At 35.4% G+C, this 20,517-nt stretch overlaps 1 protein-coding gene across 1 annotated transcript in view; it reads right to left on the reverse strand.

Annotated features, from left to right (window-relative positions):
- The window catches only part of LOC129234488 (collagen alpha-1(XXVI) chain-like), a 33,229-nt gene that overhangs the window by 1,263 nt on the left and 11,449 nt on the right, over positions 1 to 20,517 (reverse strand). The window contains exons 5-8 of the mRNA XM_054868486.1: positions 19,912 to 20,188; positions 15,709 to 15,867; positions 7,246 to 7,313; positions 2,592 to 2,685 (exon numbers count right to left, since the gene is read on the reverse strand). Coding sequence (XP_054724461.1) covers positions 2,592 to 2,685; positions 7,246 to 7,313; positions 15,709 to 15,867; positions 19,912 to 20,188 — 598 coding nt within the window. The remainder of the gene's footprint in view (positions 1 to 2,591; positions 2,686 to 7,245; positions 7,314 to 15,708; positions 15,868 to 19,911; positions 20,189 to 20,517) is intronic.

Below are 20,517 nucleotides of genomic sequence, written 5' to 3' on the forward strand. Positions count from 1 at the left end.
GCTCACAGAGCATCACACAAACAGAGTAGCTCACACTTATTAGAGACACACTATAAGACGAAAATGAAATGAAACAACATGTATAGGTGACTTTCGAAAATAGTAGTTCAATCACAAAGGAATCAAAAGGTGATTTTACGCTATTTTTCATTTTTTAGATCTCAGTTAGCCAGTAATGTTAAAAAAATTTTTTTTCTAAACTTATAAAACAATAATAATAATATGATTAATTTGTTGTAATCGGGCTAAATTTGGCGTTTATTCCATTATTCATCATCTAAAATTATTGTAAAAAAATAACTTGTAAATAGTTTCTTGCAATGAATATACAACCCCCTTACATTTGAATGAAGTATATGGCCCTCCATTTCTGAACGATAATAAGATTTATGAATGGAATAAAAAGAAAATATCGAGAAGCATTTCGAATTTTGTCGAAATTTCTCTAGGATTTATAAATAGCCTCCGCGCGTGATGAAAAGTTAGACTGGTCTGAGCCGTGGACTGAAAAGTGTATTAGCCTTTGCGCTATGTTTTCGCGTATTTTGATGTAAATACGTTTGTAACCGTTGAGTTTTCGGTGTTAATTGCTATTTGTCTAAGCGCTGTGGTCAATTCAGCAGTTGCTAATGATATTTCTTGTACATAGCTGTGAATAAGTCTCCTGTGTTTTCTCAAGAACTGGTGTCGTCATACAAAGAAAGTCTGAAGTTGCACCGAACGTGTAACAATATATATTTACTGTATATAAAATAATAATAAGTGTTTACCGCGAATTTTTTTCATCTCGACGACTTGAAATTTATTGGTTCGTTTTTGAAAAGGAGATTACTTTGGGAATTTATAATTATTTTTCCTTTTAGAGTTTGCTTTGCGGTTGAAACAGAGGGAAAATTTTCCTTTTGTGTGGTTTCAAAATGAACCTTGAATTATCCGGCCGAGAAAACAAAAATAATAAATAAGCATTTAATTTGTTCATCACAGAGTTAAATCTAAAATGTTTCGTAAGTTTGAGTGTTTCTTTCTGATAAACGAAATATTTAGAAATGACGCGTCATTTAATCTATTGTTTTTGCGCCGACATTAAAACTTATGTTTAAAAGTAGTCTGAATGGTGATCAAAGAATAAAATTATTTTTCATTTAGAGCAATTTTGAAGTCGGTTCTATTTTTTTTCTTTTCAAATTTTTTTAAAAATAAAAATCTAACCAGCAAACACCTTTCTTTCTCTCACTTACGTTTATTATTGCCAACATATATATATCTCCAAATAAAAGTATTTCAAGTATTATTCAATTTATTCATAAACAGCTTTTAAATTATACACAAGAAATTTTTACTTTAGTTAATGAAGATTATTATACAATTCCTTTAATTTTAACCGGAGATTTTAATGTTAATTTTGCTTCTGTGATCGAGCTTAAAATGTAGTATCGTTTCTACAATCCAAATTACAATTACAAATGATTAAAGAGCCAGAAGAAGTCACTACAAGTCATGGAACTGTACTTGATGCAGTCTTTGCTAGATTTTTAGATAACACACACTGCAAAAATTTCGTTGCTTATTATAGCTACCATAAGCCAATTGTTACTTTCATAGGATTAAATAATGATAATAATTTAATAATCCTATGAAAGTTATCACTTCTGCCGAGCGCCCCGTGACGCACTTTTTTTTTGTTCAAGCCTGATTGCTGAACACGCGTCACTTGATGTAACTTTTATTTGCGAGGTAGACTGTGCAAAGCCGGGCGACGCAGCTGGTGCTAAATAAAATCAATACAAAAAAGGTTAACTCAGGGATGTACAAGTAACTGACTGGAGCGAGGTTATTTGTAACGAGTTATAACCTAGAAGCTCTTTGAAGGTGCATGTTTTTGTCTCTTTAAAAGATAATTCCGAGTTTTTTCTGCTTGGAAAACGTTTAGCTACAGAACTCGGACATGCGTTCATAAAAACAAATAAACAGATACTGACCACGGATTGTATGGAAAGGCAAACATTCGGTTTACAGACGGTCGCATCTTTTGGTTTTTAGGAATGTTAACTTTTGCAGATGTATCTTAGCCTCTAAATTGAGTAGAATCTCATTCAAATGAGCGGAACACCCGCATCAATTTTTTTTACTCTTCCCCTCATTCAGATAAACTTGTCCATGGTCCCACTAGATGGCACTGACGCTTAGCGGGCCTTTGACAATTTATGACTTTTCTGTGTTAAACTGCTGCAGCTCATGCATCCACCAATCAATGTCAACATTTCAAAGTTTGTTTATTTTTGATTGGACGTCGCCCATTTTGACCGCAAGAGGCGCTGGACGGAACCCCTACATCCACCAATCAATGACAACGTAATGGAAACAGAGGCTCCCTGTAGCACCCTCTTTTTTGCCATGAGTTTCAGCGATTGTCACGGCCTATAAGAATTAGGTGGGGCCATGACTCGTTTTAACTGGACGTTAGCTAATTCCACACAATCCGCGGTTGGTCTTTAAATCAGTATATTGTATAAGGAAAATGTACTATTTGAGATTAAATAAAAAATTTCAATACATTCTATGCACAAAACGTTTTTGTTTTATTAACTTACCAAGTATTTTTGGCAGAAGTTCCTCCAGAATGGCCACGCGATCTTCCAAATTTTTCAGAACGTGCGTGTTCTTTTGCACTTGCTCCGACATAACCTGGAATGCAAATTAAACATCAATTTAAAAATAATAGAGTAGGAGCCCATGAGTGCCAGTCCTACGTCACAGTATTAAGGCCCAAAACTTTTCTGCTTAAGAACATCACAGCAGGTAAAAAAGGTTCGCTATTAATTAAGCTGAATCGCGCTGGCTTTGACAGGAAACAAGTAGCAAAGGTGCGTCAAAAACGGAGTCATTCTATGAAGTGACCTCGTCGTCTCCACCCGACCTAAACGAAATTTTATACAGGTGCAAACAGGCATTTGAAATTCACCTGTACAAATTTTTAGCTTCCAAGACCCAAATTCTAAGGATCTAGGATCGACAAAAAAAAAAAAAAAAAAAGTGGACTCCAAAATGGCGGATCAGCTTTGTGAAACAAATTGTCCTGTTTGGCACGGTTTCCCCCATTGGATGCCATTTTAAAATCCTAGAATCTCATTATTTGTGTTTAGGGAGCTGAAAATTTGCATAGGTTAGTTTCAAAGGCATGTCTGCACCTTTGTAGAATCCAAATCAGAGATGATTGGAAGGGGACCACCAGGTCACGTGACATGGAGTGAATCTATGATGTTTAGCTTTTTGCAGCAATTTTACGCACCTTTGCTACCTGTTTCCTACCGACGCCAGCGCGACTCAGCTCAAAAAAAAAAAAAAAAAAAAAAAAAACGAGCTGATGTGTGCATCACATGACTTCCTTTTACTCCAATTTAATGTCATTTCCCCATTATTCGCTATTTTAATGTGATTCAATATTTATTCTCTAAATATCACCAACAATGGCCAAATTGAAACCAAAAAAAAAAAAAACTCCGCCAAATTTGTCGCCAAGTTGGCGACAAAACTTGGCGACCAAAAGACTGGCGATATATCGCCAAGTATCCGACAAATTATAACGCCACTTGAGTTCACATCGAAATTAACAATGATTTCCCCCCAAAAAGGTGCAAAAGACCCCCTTAGGAACATCCGAAAGCAACCAAAAGGGGAGGTGCACAACTAGACCCCACTACGAGTCTATGTACCAAATTTCAACTTTCTAGGACATACCATTTTAGAGTTATGCGAGATACATACGCACATACGCACATACGCACATACATACAGACGTCACGAGAAAAGTCGTTGTAATTACCTCGGTGATGGTCAAAATGGATATTTCGCGTGTCTATACATTCTTAGGCACTTTTCCGCATGTGGTCGAATCGAAAAAAAAACTCAACATTCATTTGGGGGTGAGCAAAATGGAAATTAAGGGCGATTTTTGAGTGAAAATTTTTTCGCGAATACAATACTTCCTTTTTTGTAAAAGGAAGTAAAAAGCGAACCTTTCTTACTTGCTGTGATATCCTTACGCAGAAACAATTTGGGCCTTTATACTATGACGCAGGTCTGGCCCCCATGGGCTTTTGGACTATAAGTATGAAGACCAAATTACGAAAGAGACGAATGGATTATTCTGAGACAGGCAGTGGAATCCGGTTGCTGTTATCTTACGGGCAGAAATAATGCTGAAATTTTTAATGCATATGTAAATAGTTCTTTGTATTTTTCGTGAATATAAGTTTTTTAAAAATTATGTGGTGTTTTATTACTGTTATGCATAACGATTTGCAGGCACTGGTGAATCTTGTTCTATCATTAAAAAATTTCATTGTACGAAAATAAACTTTTTTTTAGCCTACACTTTATCATAGAAGTAGATAAGAAGAAACTAAAACATGAAAGATGTTTTGTATCACAAAAATATCGCAAAAAATTCAAAAATAAATTAAATAATTAAATTATTGAGAAAGAACAAGCTTGAAAGTAGTGTACTGAGGTGGTAAAACGTGAATTTGTCTGTTTTTCAGAGCCCTTCCTCTACTCGCTCCCGCAATAACTTTTGAGGGAACAAACCGTTTCTGTTCAAAAAATATCGCCTAAGACACTTCAATTCCAAACTATATTTATTTATTTTTTTGATTTGCATTTTTTTTTTTTCAAGTGGAACAGCTTGACACAAATTAAACAAGGGCCCTCCTCCCCCTGAAGCAAGGAGGGGGGAGAGATCATGGAGCAGACTGCACCATTGAAGTTTTTTGAGGTATTTTCAGGGTTATTTTTCTCTTTTCTGGGGTGTTCTCGTTTTCAATGGTGAGGGGGGAGGGTATTTATAGGTGATTGCACTTCTGTTTGAGGGATGGGATCCCCAGCCAGCGCTGAAGTTTCAATGTTCAATAAGTCTTGATATAACTGACAGATATGCTTCGAGCAAGCTAAGTAGGTACACCAGCAAGCTATGAAGACAACCAGAGCACTCACGTAGCAAGGACGCCCATATGCAAAATTTTAAAGGGGGGGGGGGCTCAGATATTTTCCCCATGGTTTAGCAGGATATTTTCCCCATAGAAATGGATTTCATACCAGATTATAGTTATTAAATTTTGACATTTTTAATAACTTGTTCATTAATTGCTGGAGAAGAAATGTTTTTTCATTTTTGCAAAGAAAAAAGACTAAAAGCAGGGAAGTTCTAATTTCAAAGGGAAGGCTTGAGCACCCCCCTTACCCCCTATATGGGTGCCCTTGTCACGTAGCGAAAACCGACCTTATAGAATTTACAGTTTCAAGAATCCAAAGAATTTATACTAACGTTATTATAACAACATTGCCTGAAATTGAACCCAGCATACAACAGCTGCTTTGATAAACTCCCGATTATCCGCTGGTGGTATATCCGCGGGGAAGATTACCCGCTGCCTTTCACAGTTTCAAAAAAAAAAAAAAAAACCTTTTTTTTTTCGACGATGAATAACTAGATAAATGCACACTATGACTTGATAAATGCAAAATCTATTTTTAGCAAGGACGGATACAAGGGAGGGGCGATGGGCCGAACGCCCCTTCCTTGAGGGACCTTGTACTCCCAATTTTTTCGAATTGAGGTCCTAAAACGCAAGTGCAGGTCACTTCTGATAACGATAAGGAAAGGAATGTGGCTCGAATATCTCTCCCGGAATCTTTTTCGGAATTGAAGTTTCGAAAAAGCAGTTTTAGACTACGTTCGATGATATTAGGGGGAGAAGATTTCGAAGCATTTTAACGGAATTATTACGAAATTAAAGTTCTTAATCGCAATTTTAGAATATCTCTATCAGCAGAAAAGGAAAAAAGTTGGTTCAAGGACGTCCTTGGCAAAATCTATATTTTAGTTGCTTTCGATAGAAATGCAACGTCTCTCCCCCCTCAAGCATGTATAAATCAGATACGTAGAAAGCGGTAAGTTAAGAAATCAACTGTCCCCTCCTTGAAACATTTCTGGACCCGTCCTTGATTTTTAGTCATTCTTATTTCTTTTTTCCCTCTCCCTTTCAACGACATCAACCCTTTTATGGTCACCGAAACCCGAATAGTTGACGCCTGGTTTTTAGATCTACAGAACTTAGTGCTTTAGGTCTACACTACATTCTGATTTTTAGATGCACGCTACTTACTAATTTTCAAATCTACGCTGCTTACGTGCATAAACGAGTGACCGGACCAGTCGAAAAAGAATTCCTCTCCACTCTCCTGTGCATTTTTGGTGTAACCTAGCTTGATCAGTTGGAATTATCTTCTTGCCCTATTTACTCGCGTATACATGCATTTGTTACATATACTACATATACTGTTATTGTTTTAGCTGTTGTTTAAATGTATGGGAGTTTTTATTGATCCCTTTAAGTTACTAAGCACTTACATCGTTTTTACCTATAATTTGCAGATTATCTGCGAATTCGCTTATCCGCGGTTGTCGCCCTATTCTGTGGGTAATCGATAGTTTGCTGTACATGTACAGGCCCGTCATTTGGTCGATCAGGGGGTTCAATTGCCCTCCATCTCGATTTCAGAAACGTAATCAAATTATGCTTTTTTTTACGTATTTTGTTGTTTTTTCCTTGTAAAATATGTTGAACATAAACTCTTTGTCCACCCCCTAGAAATTATCGAAATGAAGGGCCTGTATATTTAAAGAAGACGATGTTTCTCTTTGTTTGCGCGATGCCTTGGCGACGGCATAGCACCTACAGTCTTGAAACTTGGTACAAAATTCGAACGCAAGTGTGGGTCTGCACCTGGGAGACCTTTTACTAAATTTGGAATTTTTTTTTAAATAATTTTTTAAGCTGAAATGTCATTATTTCATCTAATTGAGGGGTAGACTCTCAATTAGATGAAGATGACCCTCATCCTCCACCCTTCCACCACTATACATTATATGCTGTTAGAATGAGCTTTTTTTTTCTGCACGAGAAGACGTTTGTTCTATTTCTCTTAACTAGTTAGAACAGGAGATATAAGCGATTCGAATTTAGTCGACATTCAAGGTTGTGCCTTATACTACTCGGTAATTTCTGTCTGATTTCATCTATTACAAACTGTATTTCCGCTTCAACGTCATCCGCAATCTTTCCGTGGTCAAGCTTCACCATATTATCATCATTCAAAATAAACAGAATCGAAAAAAAAAGATGATTTGGAGTTAATAAATTTACAAATCAATCGAAATAATAGTACAAAATCCTAAGGAGTTACCTGCAGTAAAGGCACGCTTTCTGGATAGTCTTCAATAGGTGATATATCTCCCTTTCTTGGAAAGAAAGCTGCAAATCAAAGTATTATTAGAACTGACATGGTTCGAATTAGGTTAATTCTCGCGAAAATAGTAAAAAACATGTCCGACACTTTTGAATTTGCTTGTCACTTTTGACAATCATCCCAAATTAATCAATTCACTGCTTATTAATTCTCTGTTTAATTGCATGTAATCAAGTATCAAACGCTTAATCATGACTGATTTATAAAGGGTTTAAAAATATTTTGGTTTGGAACAAGAAGGGGAATATTAGGTGCCTCAGTTTCAAATCACTAGGAGTTAAAATGTGATTCAAGATCGTGCTGAAATGAAACAGTATTACCAAGTGTCAGTTAAATGATATCTTTCATATAAAAATAATTTTAAAAATATGAACTGGAAAAATAATTAATTGATTCCCATTCATGCTGGCCATTCTGTTGCAGCCATTTCGAGAATAGACGAAACAATTACTCTGAATCTGGTCATATTTTCAACAAGATTAAATAGTATCACGGGACGCGGGGGCGTCCCGGTCGCCAAGAGAACCAAACGTCAGCAGCCAACAAATGCAAATCCACCGCCAAGAAAGACGAAAGAAAAAAGCGACTAAGGAACAGTTTACACGACAGAACAAGTTGGGGTTTTTCTGGGTTTTTCGCGCCTCTGTATCTCAGCCCTATGTTGACCCCGGAGTTGATTTTTGGTATACTAAATATCTAGTGGCCCCTGACGACATAAACCAAAATACAATCCCCAGGACAATCAGGTGAGGAGGAATTCCAGTTAGAAAATCGCTGTTCAAAAACGTTTTCGCTTTCTTTGACAGGGCTACAGCCCAGACGAAAAGACGAATCAAGCTGAAATTTTGCACACACATTCCTTGTGAACTGATGATGTGCCTTTTGTGCCATTTAACCCCCTCCCCCCTCCCCACTCGTTTTTACCTCCCAAATTGTACCTTCCCGTGGTTTTGTCACAGTCCCCCGGAGGGCTATGGTAATGATTTTTGGTATATAAATTCTTGGGGGAACATTGAATACATATAAGAAAATTCAACCCCCAGAGACATCATGGACTGGAGTAATTAAAGTTTGAAAATCACTAATTTCCCTTAAATTCTTATGTACTTACTCTCAGCTCATAGGGTTTGTTAATCTCTGACTGGCAATTGCACACAAGGTTTGAACAGATCTAACAGTTGTTCAAAGTTGTCTTTGGAAATGAAATTCAATCAAGACTAAAACAGATCCAACCGTTGCAACTAGACTTTAAATCGCGGATATCTCAAATTTGCCACAGCGACTGCGCATGCGCGTGGACTTAGCTCTTTAAAAGTCTTGATTAAATTAATTGCAAAAATTTTGTCTGTTAACAAATTACTGCAAAACACGGATATCGATACACGTATTTCATATATTTTCAATTCCTAATGTGTTATGTTTGTGAAAAATGCATTAATTTAGAAAATAAGCAAACCAATAAAAAAAGGGCTATTTTTCGCTTTCAATTATAAAGTAAGATGTATCATATTCATATGCTTATAGTTTCATATAATATGTCACGCAAAATATTCTACAGACAATACAGACTAAGTAATAGCATCAAAGCAAAAGGATGTGATAATCCCATCAAAAACAACCCTGTTGTAAAAATTTCCCCGCCAAGAAAACCTTTAACTTTTCCGCACAAAAAAGAAGGCCTTCATCCTAAACCCCAAAACCCTCAGCCTTAAAAAGTTATGATATCTAGTTTGCCTGCCAAGTATCTGCCAAACTATCATCCTCCCTGTTCTCCTCTTTCATCACATCTACTGCCATTAGAACCTCCTCCCACCTTCAACTCCTCAGAAATATGGATAGATCTTTTAAATTGTTTATCTTGTTTGGCGGGAAGCTTTTCAAAGTGAAGTGGTTGCTTGGTGAGCAAAAAGCTTCCCGACAGGAAGCTTTTTGCTCACCAAGCAACATATTAAAATTTCAAGTTTAACATATTTTTTCAAACTTTCAGTCTCATGCGCGAACTGAACGTGTCAGAATTTTTAAATTATTTTTCCCCAATTGAGGATACCAAACTACAACCTTTTGAAAGGTAATGCGATTCTGAAATAAAGAAATCGATGTTTTCGAACCGCCCCACTCACCAACTGGCAAATTACATTTACGAAATTAAATGGAGAAGCAATCATAAAGTTTTTATGAATTAGTGGTAATTATTAAAGTTGAATAAAAAAAAGTTTAAAATGTCGGACTTAATTTGCACAGGGTGATTCAAAAAGAACTGGACTTTCTCATAGCTGCCGATTTGGGAATATTGGACCTAAAGCTCTCTGGTGGAGCTTGAATTTCAAAGTGAGTTGCAAAGTTTCAATTGGCTACTGCTAGATGTCTCTGCGTGTTATCATATGTATCTTGTTGTTCATTAATCAGTCAAAATGGGATAGTTGATTTAGCACTTTATTATTGGCTCTTTAAGCCACCAGCCCTGACACCATGTAATTTTTTTCCCTTGGGGACATGTAAAGGAAACTTTATACCCTCCTTACTTGCTAATCCTGACAAACTGAGTCTTGACAAAGCCGTGGTCAGCCAGATTGTTTATGAATCACGTTTCACCGAAAAGAAACTTCATTTAGAAACAATCTGTCGGATTGCGCTCTTTAAGCAGGGAAACTAGTTGTATTATTGCCGCTGTCCATGAAAGCCTATAACCTACTTACTAGTTAGACTTCATTCAAAACTATTTTTTCAGAAATTCCTAATGATTCAAGTCTGCAGACTTGATGGATATTGCAAAATTATTTGGGATACTCTACAAGGGGCATTCAGCAGTTGAAAGTGCTGAGCATGGTCTATATATAAATAAGGTTACAATGAGTATGCTAATATCTGAAAATTCAGGTCTATCCTACCAATTGCAGCTAGTAATTTAGAAAAGAGCTTTTTTTTTTCTTTTTTTTTCTACCCGACTACGGCGAAGTCAAAAGGATGGGTAATTATTTTAGCGGTCTTTGTATGTTTGTATTTATTACGTATGTTCCACCGTAGCGCCTAAACTATTCATCCAACTTTGATTAACAAGGTGTCAATCGATTCGTTATTATACGCCGGGTAACATAGCCTACATTTTAACCGAATTGAACAATACGAAGAGATGATTTTTTATTTTAGCAGTCTTTGTATTTACGTGTGTTTCATCGTAGCACCTAAACTATTTATCTGATTTTTATGAATAAGGGGTCAATCGATTTATAATTAAATCCCGAGTAACATAGGCTCCATTCTAACGAATATCAACAATAGAAGGAGTCAATTTTACCTTGTAAATCTGGATTTTAACCATTTTTTTAATTTTTAGCGCGAGTTTCAAATAAATTTATTAATAACTCGACTACGGGAGCAAAAGGTACAAAACAAGCTTGATGTTGATTACTGTTATAGTCTTATTAAGTAAGATCAATATTTTATGATTAAAATTTTCTACCAGTTTGATATAATGGCAAAAATTTAAATTTACCATTCTTGTATCTCTGCATTGAATAAAATGAAGTCTCGGGTCATTCCATAGAAATGTCAACCTCAACCTCAGAAATTTTTTTCCCACAAAGCCTTAATTGTGACCTATCTTTTCATTCAGCATACTTTCTAGTGCATAAATCCAGTAACAGTTTGCAAAAATTTCGTTCGGTGTTTTTCTTCTGGCTCTATACGTGCGAGGTTGTAGAAAAGGCTTAGCATGTGCAAAAAACATGCGTCTACGTTTTGTTGTGTAATGTAAAATTTTTTGCAAATTTTTAAAAGAACTATGTTTATTCTAAATGATTAGATGTTGGGCCAATAAAATTGACTGTTCTTTTTGCATACATTATAAGAGAAGTATTTTAATTAGTTTGGTTATTTCACCGAAAATATTTACGTTACGTTAGTCACGAAAATGTACTATTTTCAGCTTAAAAACTAAACCAGATGATTGAACCAAACAGCACTTTTTATTTTCTTACATCTGTGTCATATCTACTTAAAAAGTGCAAAATATTTATTTTAGTATCAGTAGATATAAAATAGTTAGTGTGACTAACGTAACATTTGAGCGGTGACTAACGTAACAGTTTGCATGTGACTAACGTAACATTTAAAAAATACTGCTAATATTTAAAACTTATTTAATTTAATGTACATTTTCATGAACAATTTTGAATATGTAGGCATTCTATATTGATTTAAAATGTAAAGGGTGAAAAATACCAGTAATATTACATTGTAGACCTTCTGTTTACTTAGAAAAATACTTTTTTTAAGGTCTTTATAAAGATACTTCCAATTTAAAGAATTATTTAAAAAGAAAAAAGGTGAGTAAAGCAAAATGAGTACTCTGCTGAATGTGCATTCAACACAAGAATCCAAGATTAAGAATTAAATAGAAATACAGTCTTAAGAAAGGAGAACATCTCTATTTTTTAGAAAATAATTCTCCACCTACTATTAAAATGAAGTAATGGTTGCTCGTTGGAAAACATTTGAAGATGTTACATGATACAGTGACAATAAGCGATGCAGCCATATATTTCAGAAAATGCAAGAATGATCATTTAGAAATTCAAACATTTGAGGTGATATCTGGAATTAAAATGCATTTTGCAAAAACGTTCGAATATTTTTTTTTTTTCAAAATTACATTTTAATTCAAAAGCATGCACAACATTATTCGTTCGATGAATCAGTAAACCTTAAAAAACAATATGCCATTGAAAAGTACTACGGACTTACTTATGACGATAAGTAGTATATCGGCAGAATACTAGAATTCGGTGAAACTATCAACTTGCATAAAGTTAATTTTTTAAAATAGAGATATTTAGGATTCAATTAGCCCAAGAATAATGTTATTCAGTTTGTAAAAGCAGTTTTTTTATTTGTTTATTTTTTTCCGCACAATCAATTTGAGTTAATTGAACTGAATCCTTCCATTTAATTTCTTACACTAATATAGAAAAAAAGTAAAGAAAGAACCACAATGCAACACAAAGAAGGTTCCTAAAACGTGTAAAAGTAATATAAGAGCAAGAAATTAATTATAAAAAGTTTTTTATATGCATTCATTGCTTGTTATTCGATGGTTACGTTAGTCACGTTACGTTAGTCACACACAGTTTTTCATAAAAGTACCATTAAGGGCCAAAAAAGATTCATCTGTAACAAATCTGTAGTACATTTTTGAAAATAGATTGCTTACCTCTTACAAATATATCGGCCAATTTTAAATGCCTGCGTAAGTTTCAGAAAAATTTCCCTCGTAACATAAGCATTGTTTCTCAGGGTTGCAAAAATGTTACGTTAGTCACAATGCCTTTTTTGGTGAAAAAACACCTGCCAGCGCTTATTTTGCTTCAAATTCTTGGTAGAAATGAAAAATAATCACCTTGTACATTTTAAATCTACATATTAAACCAAAACACGTTTATTTTTACTCCCGGTGTAAGTAAAAAGAGTTTGAAAATCAGCTGCGAATGTTACGTTAGTCACTATGAAATGACTCTCTCCAAAAATCGTCTGTTTGTGTGAACGAACAAAACTCGAGAACTACCCGGCCGATTTCGCTGAAATTTTCTTTTTGACACCATTGGAAAAAGCGACATTTTTTACTTCAGATCCATTTTAGGTCAAAAAACTAAGCTTCTATCTCCAAAGGAAAAAAAGTTACGAGCCTTTTTAAATCACGTTCGCAAAATCTCATCTGCATTCAAGTTGTTAACCATTTTATTTTCACGTATCCACGGTTACGCTTTTTGAATCCATTGTTTCTTTCTTTATTTTGCATTTAATTTCTTAAACTTATTTTATTTCATGTTTCCATGGTTACGCTTTGTAAAATCCATCTTTCTTATTTTATTCTTTTTAAGTATTTTAATATCTGTCGCCATTGTTTGGAAGGGAAATTTTGTATGATGTTTTTTTTCTTTTATTTAAGCCTGATTGTTGACTATACGTCACTTGACACAATTTTTATTTTCAAAGTAGACGGGCAAATCCGGGCAATGCAGCTAGTATCAAACTAAAATGCTTTCCTGTTACGTGTATATTACTCAAGCCATTTTTTTTGTCCATCACAGATTAAAACGGAAAAATAAAAATTAAAAAAAAGAAATAAATAAAAACCTGAAACCAGGTCGGCCGTGGTCGGGTTTCAGTTTTTGAGCAATCACATTGCTTATTGTTCTCACTTGACTGCTTTGAATTCCTATGATTGTATTTTTTCCCCGCCTCCCTCTGTAGCACCACCGTCGATCGGGCTCACAATGTTGCTCTAAAAGCGAAAAGCATCTCCTGGTTACGTCCATATCCTACACACACGCACATACATACACAACTACACACACACATACACACGCAACTACACACACATGCACATGCAACTACACACACATGCACACTACTACACACACATACACATGCAACAGCACACACACATACTCACACAACTACACACACATACACACAACTACACACACATACACACGCAACTACACACACATACACACACAACTACACACACATACACACACACCACACACACACACACACTCATGCCTGCACACACCAACACACACACCTACATACACACAGACTCGTGATTGCGAAAAACATAATTTGAATTCCAGATGTCAAAATTCAAATTAATGTTTTTTTATTTAAAATTTTTTTTTTTTTTTAAATAAGTATAACTTTTAGATAAGTTGTTGTAACATGTATAACAACTGATTTAATGATAGACAGAACAGTTTTTATTTTCGAACTAAGATTCTTTTTTTTTTGAACCTCTTTTGTATAGCAGTCGCTGAACTTAGGAAAATCGAGATTGTAGCGCATTCAAAAGCATTCAGCAACTTTTACAGAGTAACCACATTAAGGTTTCATTTCTAAATATCTCTAACTTGAAATTAGTTACATCATTAAGCGCCTCCCAACTATTAATTCTAAAAGCAATAAACGAAATCTGTAGAACTCTTTTCTCTGCGAGGGTAGTGCCAATGCAGAAAAGCCAACCATGTGCCAAGTTCTCCCAAAAATACCTAACGCAGGGGCTCTCAAACGTTTTCGACTCACGGCACCCTTTGAAGATTTAGAATTTCCTCACGGCACCCTAGTTCATCTCTACTAAGCAAACAATTAATAAGTCGTTATTTTTAGGTTTTTTCCCTCACACCTGCGCACAGTTCGTGCAGTATATGCGCAGCACAGGAACATATCTTCCTCCCAAATACTCCGGTGTTATACATTATAAAGACACGTGTTAATATGACGAACCACGGTCCTCTCGTACTACAATCTATTTTTCTAGGTTATCTAATCTCGTGATAAAATGACGGCACACAACCAGTTTTCTTTTTCAATTCGTCAACTACATAAGTTAGGTTTCAAGAACAGCATGCAACTTTTTTTTTATTTTTGTTAGTCTTCAGGGAACCGTGTAGAAACAGAATGTACCGCAAAATAAGAGCAAATGGTTTTGACATCACTCTTCAGAAACAACTTTTGCAACACTGTTGTCTGATAGTTAAAAATGGCTTGTTCATAACGCTTTATCATCAGTTAGGCTCTTTGTTGACGATGAAGGATCTAGTGAATTTTTGTTATAATGTATCAAAAAATGGAGGATTTACTTACTGGTCAATCGGACATTATTTGGTGCACTCGCCTTACACATATACGGACTACTACGGACACTTTGTGGCACCCCTCACCTCTTTCTACGGCACAAAGTTTGAGAACCCCTGCCGTAACGTGTTAGTTTTTCAGTTGCATACGGAAAACCTCTTCTGTGAATAATATCTGTCCTGTGCGTCTGCATTTAAACACATATGTTGTTAATAAGCAGCGGCCGAGTTGTTTACATGTTAATATAAGCTTCATTTTTGCTTTCATGAATTGCAACGCAATGAACGCTTTTCCTTTCAAATGAAGCCTCATTGTTATGCATATTTCTAACTAAAATCTCCTCGAAAGAAGCTCTAGAGCGGAAGAATATCCCGTAAATTAGTGAAATGTAAAGATAATTGCCGAAAAGCTTACGAAACCAAATTAATAATGAATTGTTTATCATACGTGCGACTTTACTTCAGCCCGTATGAGCATTTTTGTGCGGAAAAATTCGGTTGTATGTGTTTTAACGAACCAAATAATTTTATAGAAATGGAAGGATTTGTCAAAACTTGAACAATCAGAAAAAATACCCTCAAAATTAGTTCAGTCTTCGAGGATTTCTTTACTATACCAAGTGCTAGACGAGCTTTTTCTCTTAGGAAATATTTATAATTTCTTAATCTTTTGCTACCGGTCAATTTCTTTTCCCCTTTAATTAGAAATCAGATTTTTCTTGCGAAAACAACAGTGAAAATGTAAAAAAACTTCTGAATAGCGTCTTACCATCTCCTCCTCTTGTTCCAAGACCTGGTCTTCCCGGTGGCCCAGCAGGACCCGGTGGTCCCGGAAGTCCGGGAAGTCCCGGTTCGCCATCCCTGCCCTGCTCTCCTTTGGGTCCCGGGGTTCCTGGGTATCCCGGAACGCCGACTCTGCCTGGAGGACCTAAATGGCGAAACATTCAGTCTTCAGTTTCACGCTAAAGAAAGTACAGGCACCCAAGAAACGCGCTCTTCTTCTTCGTCTACCTTATAAGAACAAAAACCACATTCAGTAAAACCTGTAAAGTTGACCTTCCTTGTAAGTTTATCACCTGCTTATTTTAAACACTAATCTGCACTAAATTTGGCTGAGAATCTGGTAAGAACTCTCGGTAAGTTGACCATCTGTCGAAGTTGATCACTAAAGTACTTTTAAAAAATCCTGAAATTTTACGGTAAAAGTTACTGGCATCCATGTTACCAGTAAATTTTACCGTAAAATCCTATTATACTGTAAAATTTTACGGTAGAATGAACGAGAGTTAAAAAACACAGTTCATTGTTTCACGGTTCGATCTCGGGAACTTCGTTTTGGCAGGCGGCTTTGCTGACCACCATACCAGTTGGGACACATCGCGTGAAAGGAAATACGGGGCTATGTGCTTGGCACTGTAAGTGACGTGGTGTATCAATTGGCGCTGCAATCGTTTATTTTTTTTTTCGGTACAATTTACTGCATTTTTTCTGTACTGTCCATTTACAGGAATATTTACCATAAAAGTATCCTGAATTTTTAACAGTATCGCAAGCGGTCAATTTACACAGGTTTCACTGTACTGCATTATTTCCCTCACACAAAATTACTTTTGTGTCAGAGACTTGGACATTAACATCAAAACGAAAAAAAAAAAAAAAAAAAAAACTAAATGGTGTAAGCTGGGAGATAAAAATTTTAACACAGGATAATGTAATTTATGCTTATGGGAAATGCGCCTTTTTTTTCGACACGGTGGAGGTAAAGTTTCAACATAAAACGGAAGCAATAAGACAAAAGTGCTGTCTTAAATGAACAATGATTTGTCGATTTTTTGCAAGATTCCCATAGCCCCCCATGTTTAATCATCGCCGAGATTTACGGAAGCAATTTTTTTGGAAAAACGAAAAAAATGTTTTGCGTACAAACACTAATTGTTAGAATTTCGAATTTTTCACAATGTTTTGATAGAATAACAAGTGACTATTGGCATAAGTTCTCAAGATTTTTACTCAATTTTATCAGACCTAAATTGCCAATTTGATTTTGGATATATTCCCTTTTGGTGTAACACAGTAGATATCATCCCTTTTGCATGAAAACACGCATTTTTTAGTTTACTTTCAAAACGGATTAGATCCAGTTATATATTTTTTTTGGCAAAACGAAAAAAAAAAGTTTTAGTCACAAACACTAACTGTTAGTATTTCGAATATTTCTCAATGTTTTGGTAGAATAACAAGTGACTACTGGCATAAGTCTAGGAATTTTTCCACAATTATATCAGACCTAAATTGGGAATTTTATTTTGGATATATTCCTTTTTGGTGTAAAACAGTGGATGTCATCCCTTTTTCAAAAAAAAAAAAAAAAAAACACATTTTCTTCAGAAATAAACTTTAAAATTGAAACAAAATATTCAACATTTGTAAATATTATATTCCTTCCTACCTGCTTTATTCTTTCCGTCGAACATTTCAAAAAAAGAAAAGGAACTTCGATCCAATTAAATATAGACAACGAAACCACCCAAGCCGATTTAAATAACAACGTTGTAGGTATTAATATATCAAAATTTTTATCATAATTAATCACAATTTAATAGTAATCAATTATTTAATATTAATGTAGTAATCACAATTTGAGGTCGCGCTTGCCTAATTGATAAGTCTTGCACAAGGCGCAAGGTGCTGCGATCTTTTAATACGGACGGGTATCATGCTTGATTGGAAATGCTCAGCCAGTGCTTCGCTCCACTATTTTATTGTGAACTACTTTTGAATTAGATGCGGTAAATTCAAATTTGAATATGTGCCTTTTGATATGAACATGAATGTGTGGATACCAACAAATAAAGGATAAGTTCTACTTTGCTGTAAAAGACCTGGCGAAAAATAAAGGGACGGATATACACCGTTTAGGTGGTAAAACCAATGTTTACGCACTTTTTAACAGTCGATATAAACCACTTCGAGAAGACAGAAATTCATGGGTCGATAGGGCTTATATTAGAGATTCTGAAAACGAAAAAAAAAAAAAAAAAAAAAAAAAAAACGTTTTTTTTCTCCATAGGTGGACATAATCCGTTTTGAAAGTAAACTCCTCAAATGGAGGGGGAGGGGGGGGGAGCTTCTTAAAGAGAGTTCACATGAGCAAGCCCAAAACATGGCTTATCTAATAAATGAAAGAAATAAATCTGACGTGTCCACTACATAACTCCACCCCTGTTAAATGTTCGATAATTTTAAAAAACTTAAAAGATAAGATGCGTTTACTCATAAATAAGCGCAATCGAAGTAATGCTTCGTAAACTCATATGTTTTGGTAGTAAATGATATATTAAATACAGAGTATATGGTACTTTTATATTTTAAGATGTTTGATGTTTTTGTTTGCGGCAGGTATTTAAAATTTGAAAGAAAACGCTGTAACCTTGTAAGAAAAGATGTTCGCAGTAACTACAATAAAAATAAATGCTGCACATAAAGTACTGAGTTTGTGCAATTCTTCAATAATAATAATTCATTTTTTAAAATGAGGCAGTGAGAAGCAAAGGGATTTAAGTAAACATTTTCAAGTTTTGAGTAAAACGCGTTTAAACATAACGTCCTAGGTAGGCTTTCATTGAACTTTTTTTCTAAATCATGCTATACAGCAGAATCTGTCAGAGCTGCTAGTACAAGCTCTTGAACCAAGACAGAGGAGTTGTTCACATACCATGTGTACTGGTTATCTTGAAATTTTTAATTTTGCCACTTACATGCCTTTGTTTCTCACTGCCTCAAATGTAATTGAAAAATAAAATAAAAAATAAAATAGCAAGGGTAATTTTTTCAGCAAAAAAAAAAAAAAAAAGACTTTTTTCGAATAGTTTTGAAAATTTTGAACTGGGTTTAAACCCTAAAAATCCACCCCTTAAATACGATCTTCTAAAAATGTGCAATGTATTTTCAAGTCATTCTTTCATTCTTTCTGAACAGCGTTATTTTTTTCCTAGTGGGGCTGGGTAGTTGCTTATCGTCATTTGCAGCCCTAGTAGCTTTCAAGACTGGCATCCATTTTCTCATTTGGCAGCCCAATTGGCGAATCACTATTACGAAGAAATTTGACGCTTAGTTTCTCACCAGATGGATGCACCAAAACCCTCATGATGCGAAATTGACCAGGAAATTTAGTTTGGTCGAGTAAGAGGTCAACGCCGAATCACTACGACACGACGTATTTCAGCCGTCAAGGAAAAAGTACTTCACTTTAAATTTGCAACTAAAGTAATTGTAATGATTTTTTTTTTTCAGTTTCCTTTTTCTTTCTGTCTTATATCTAAAAATTTTCTTTTCCTAGAAGCAGAAATCAAAGACACCATCTTTCCAAAAAATGAGAAAACATTTCTCTACAATTTTTTTCGTTATTTTCATTAACGAATAATTTGCAAATAACGATATAGATAGCGTATAGTCAAATTATATACGCTATGAATTGCGTATATAATTTGTATATGAATTATATCCTGTAATTCATATACTCGAAGCAAGAGAAATATTTTCATTACATTGTCATTTAAAGGCACCACCTTTTTGATCTGCTTTTCTGTTTCGGATGTTGCTTTTCAATGAATTTTTGTGCATTCTATTAGTTTTTTCCTAACAGTGTCAATCAAATTGTCATCGAGTTTAAAATATTAGTTTTCTTTCTTGATTGAAAGTAGAAGTATCGATTGGCGTAACTACTTGTTGGTTGTTGGAAAGGGAAAATGTGAAATTCACACTATGCATTGGAAGAACTGAATTCTGGCTTCACGGAATCGAAACACCGATTTTTCTCTTGCCCTAACTTAGGTCGGACATAACTAAGCATTTGTGTTGCCTAGATTTATTTCAGGTATACCAGGCAAGAAGTTACCAAACACGGTAATACTCGTATATATACAGATAAAGAAAGTACGATCTTTAAAAAATATGGTTTTAGATATCGTACCTGGTCTTCCTTCCAGACCTGGTAAACCAGGTTCACCAGTAGGACCTCTAAGCCCCGAGTCACTGGTAACAGACGGTTGACCAGGTGGCCCGGGATCCCCACGGAGGCCCCGATCCCCTTTGGAACCATCTTTTCCTGGAGGACCTTGTGGGCCTGGAGGACAGAGACAGTCAGCAGGACGAGACACTCGAGAATCGTCTCCTGGCGACGATGGCGGGAGAACGGGATAGGTCTTGGGATTGTTTCGCTCATTATTAGGTCTCGTGTGCCATTTCACCTACAGAAGAAGGAGATAGAGGCAAAAATAAGAAATAGAGCACATGGGCTCGATTTCATGGCATTTCTGTCATAACTATAGCCCGGACAGTATGCAATGAATATGCAATTCCAGATTTTTGTTTATTTTTTGATGTTAGTGCATGTAAATCCATAGGCGCTCATATGGGGAAGAGAGTGGGGGCTCAAGCCCCTCCCCCCGAGAAAGTAGAACTTCCTTGCTTTTAGTACTTTGCAAAAATGTAAAAACATTTCTTCTTCAGCCATTAATGAATAAGTTATTTAAAATGTCAAAGTTTAATAACTCTAATCTGAACTGATATCGGCTTC

Source organism: Uloborus diversus, chromosome 1, assembly GCF_026930045.1.
Source record: "Uloborus diversus isolate 005 chromosome 1, Udiv.v.3.1, whole genome shotgun sequence".
NCBI classification, from domain to species: Eukaryota; Metazoa; Arthropoda; class Arachnida; order Araneae; family Uloboridae; genus Uloborus; species Uloborus diversus.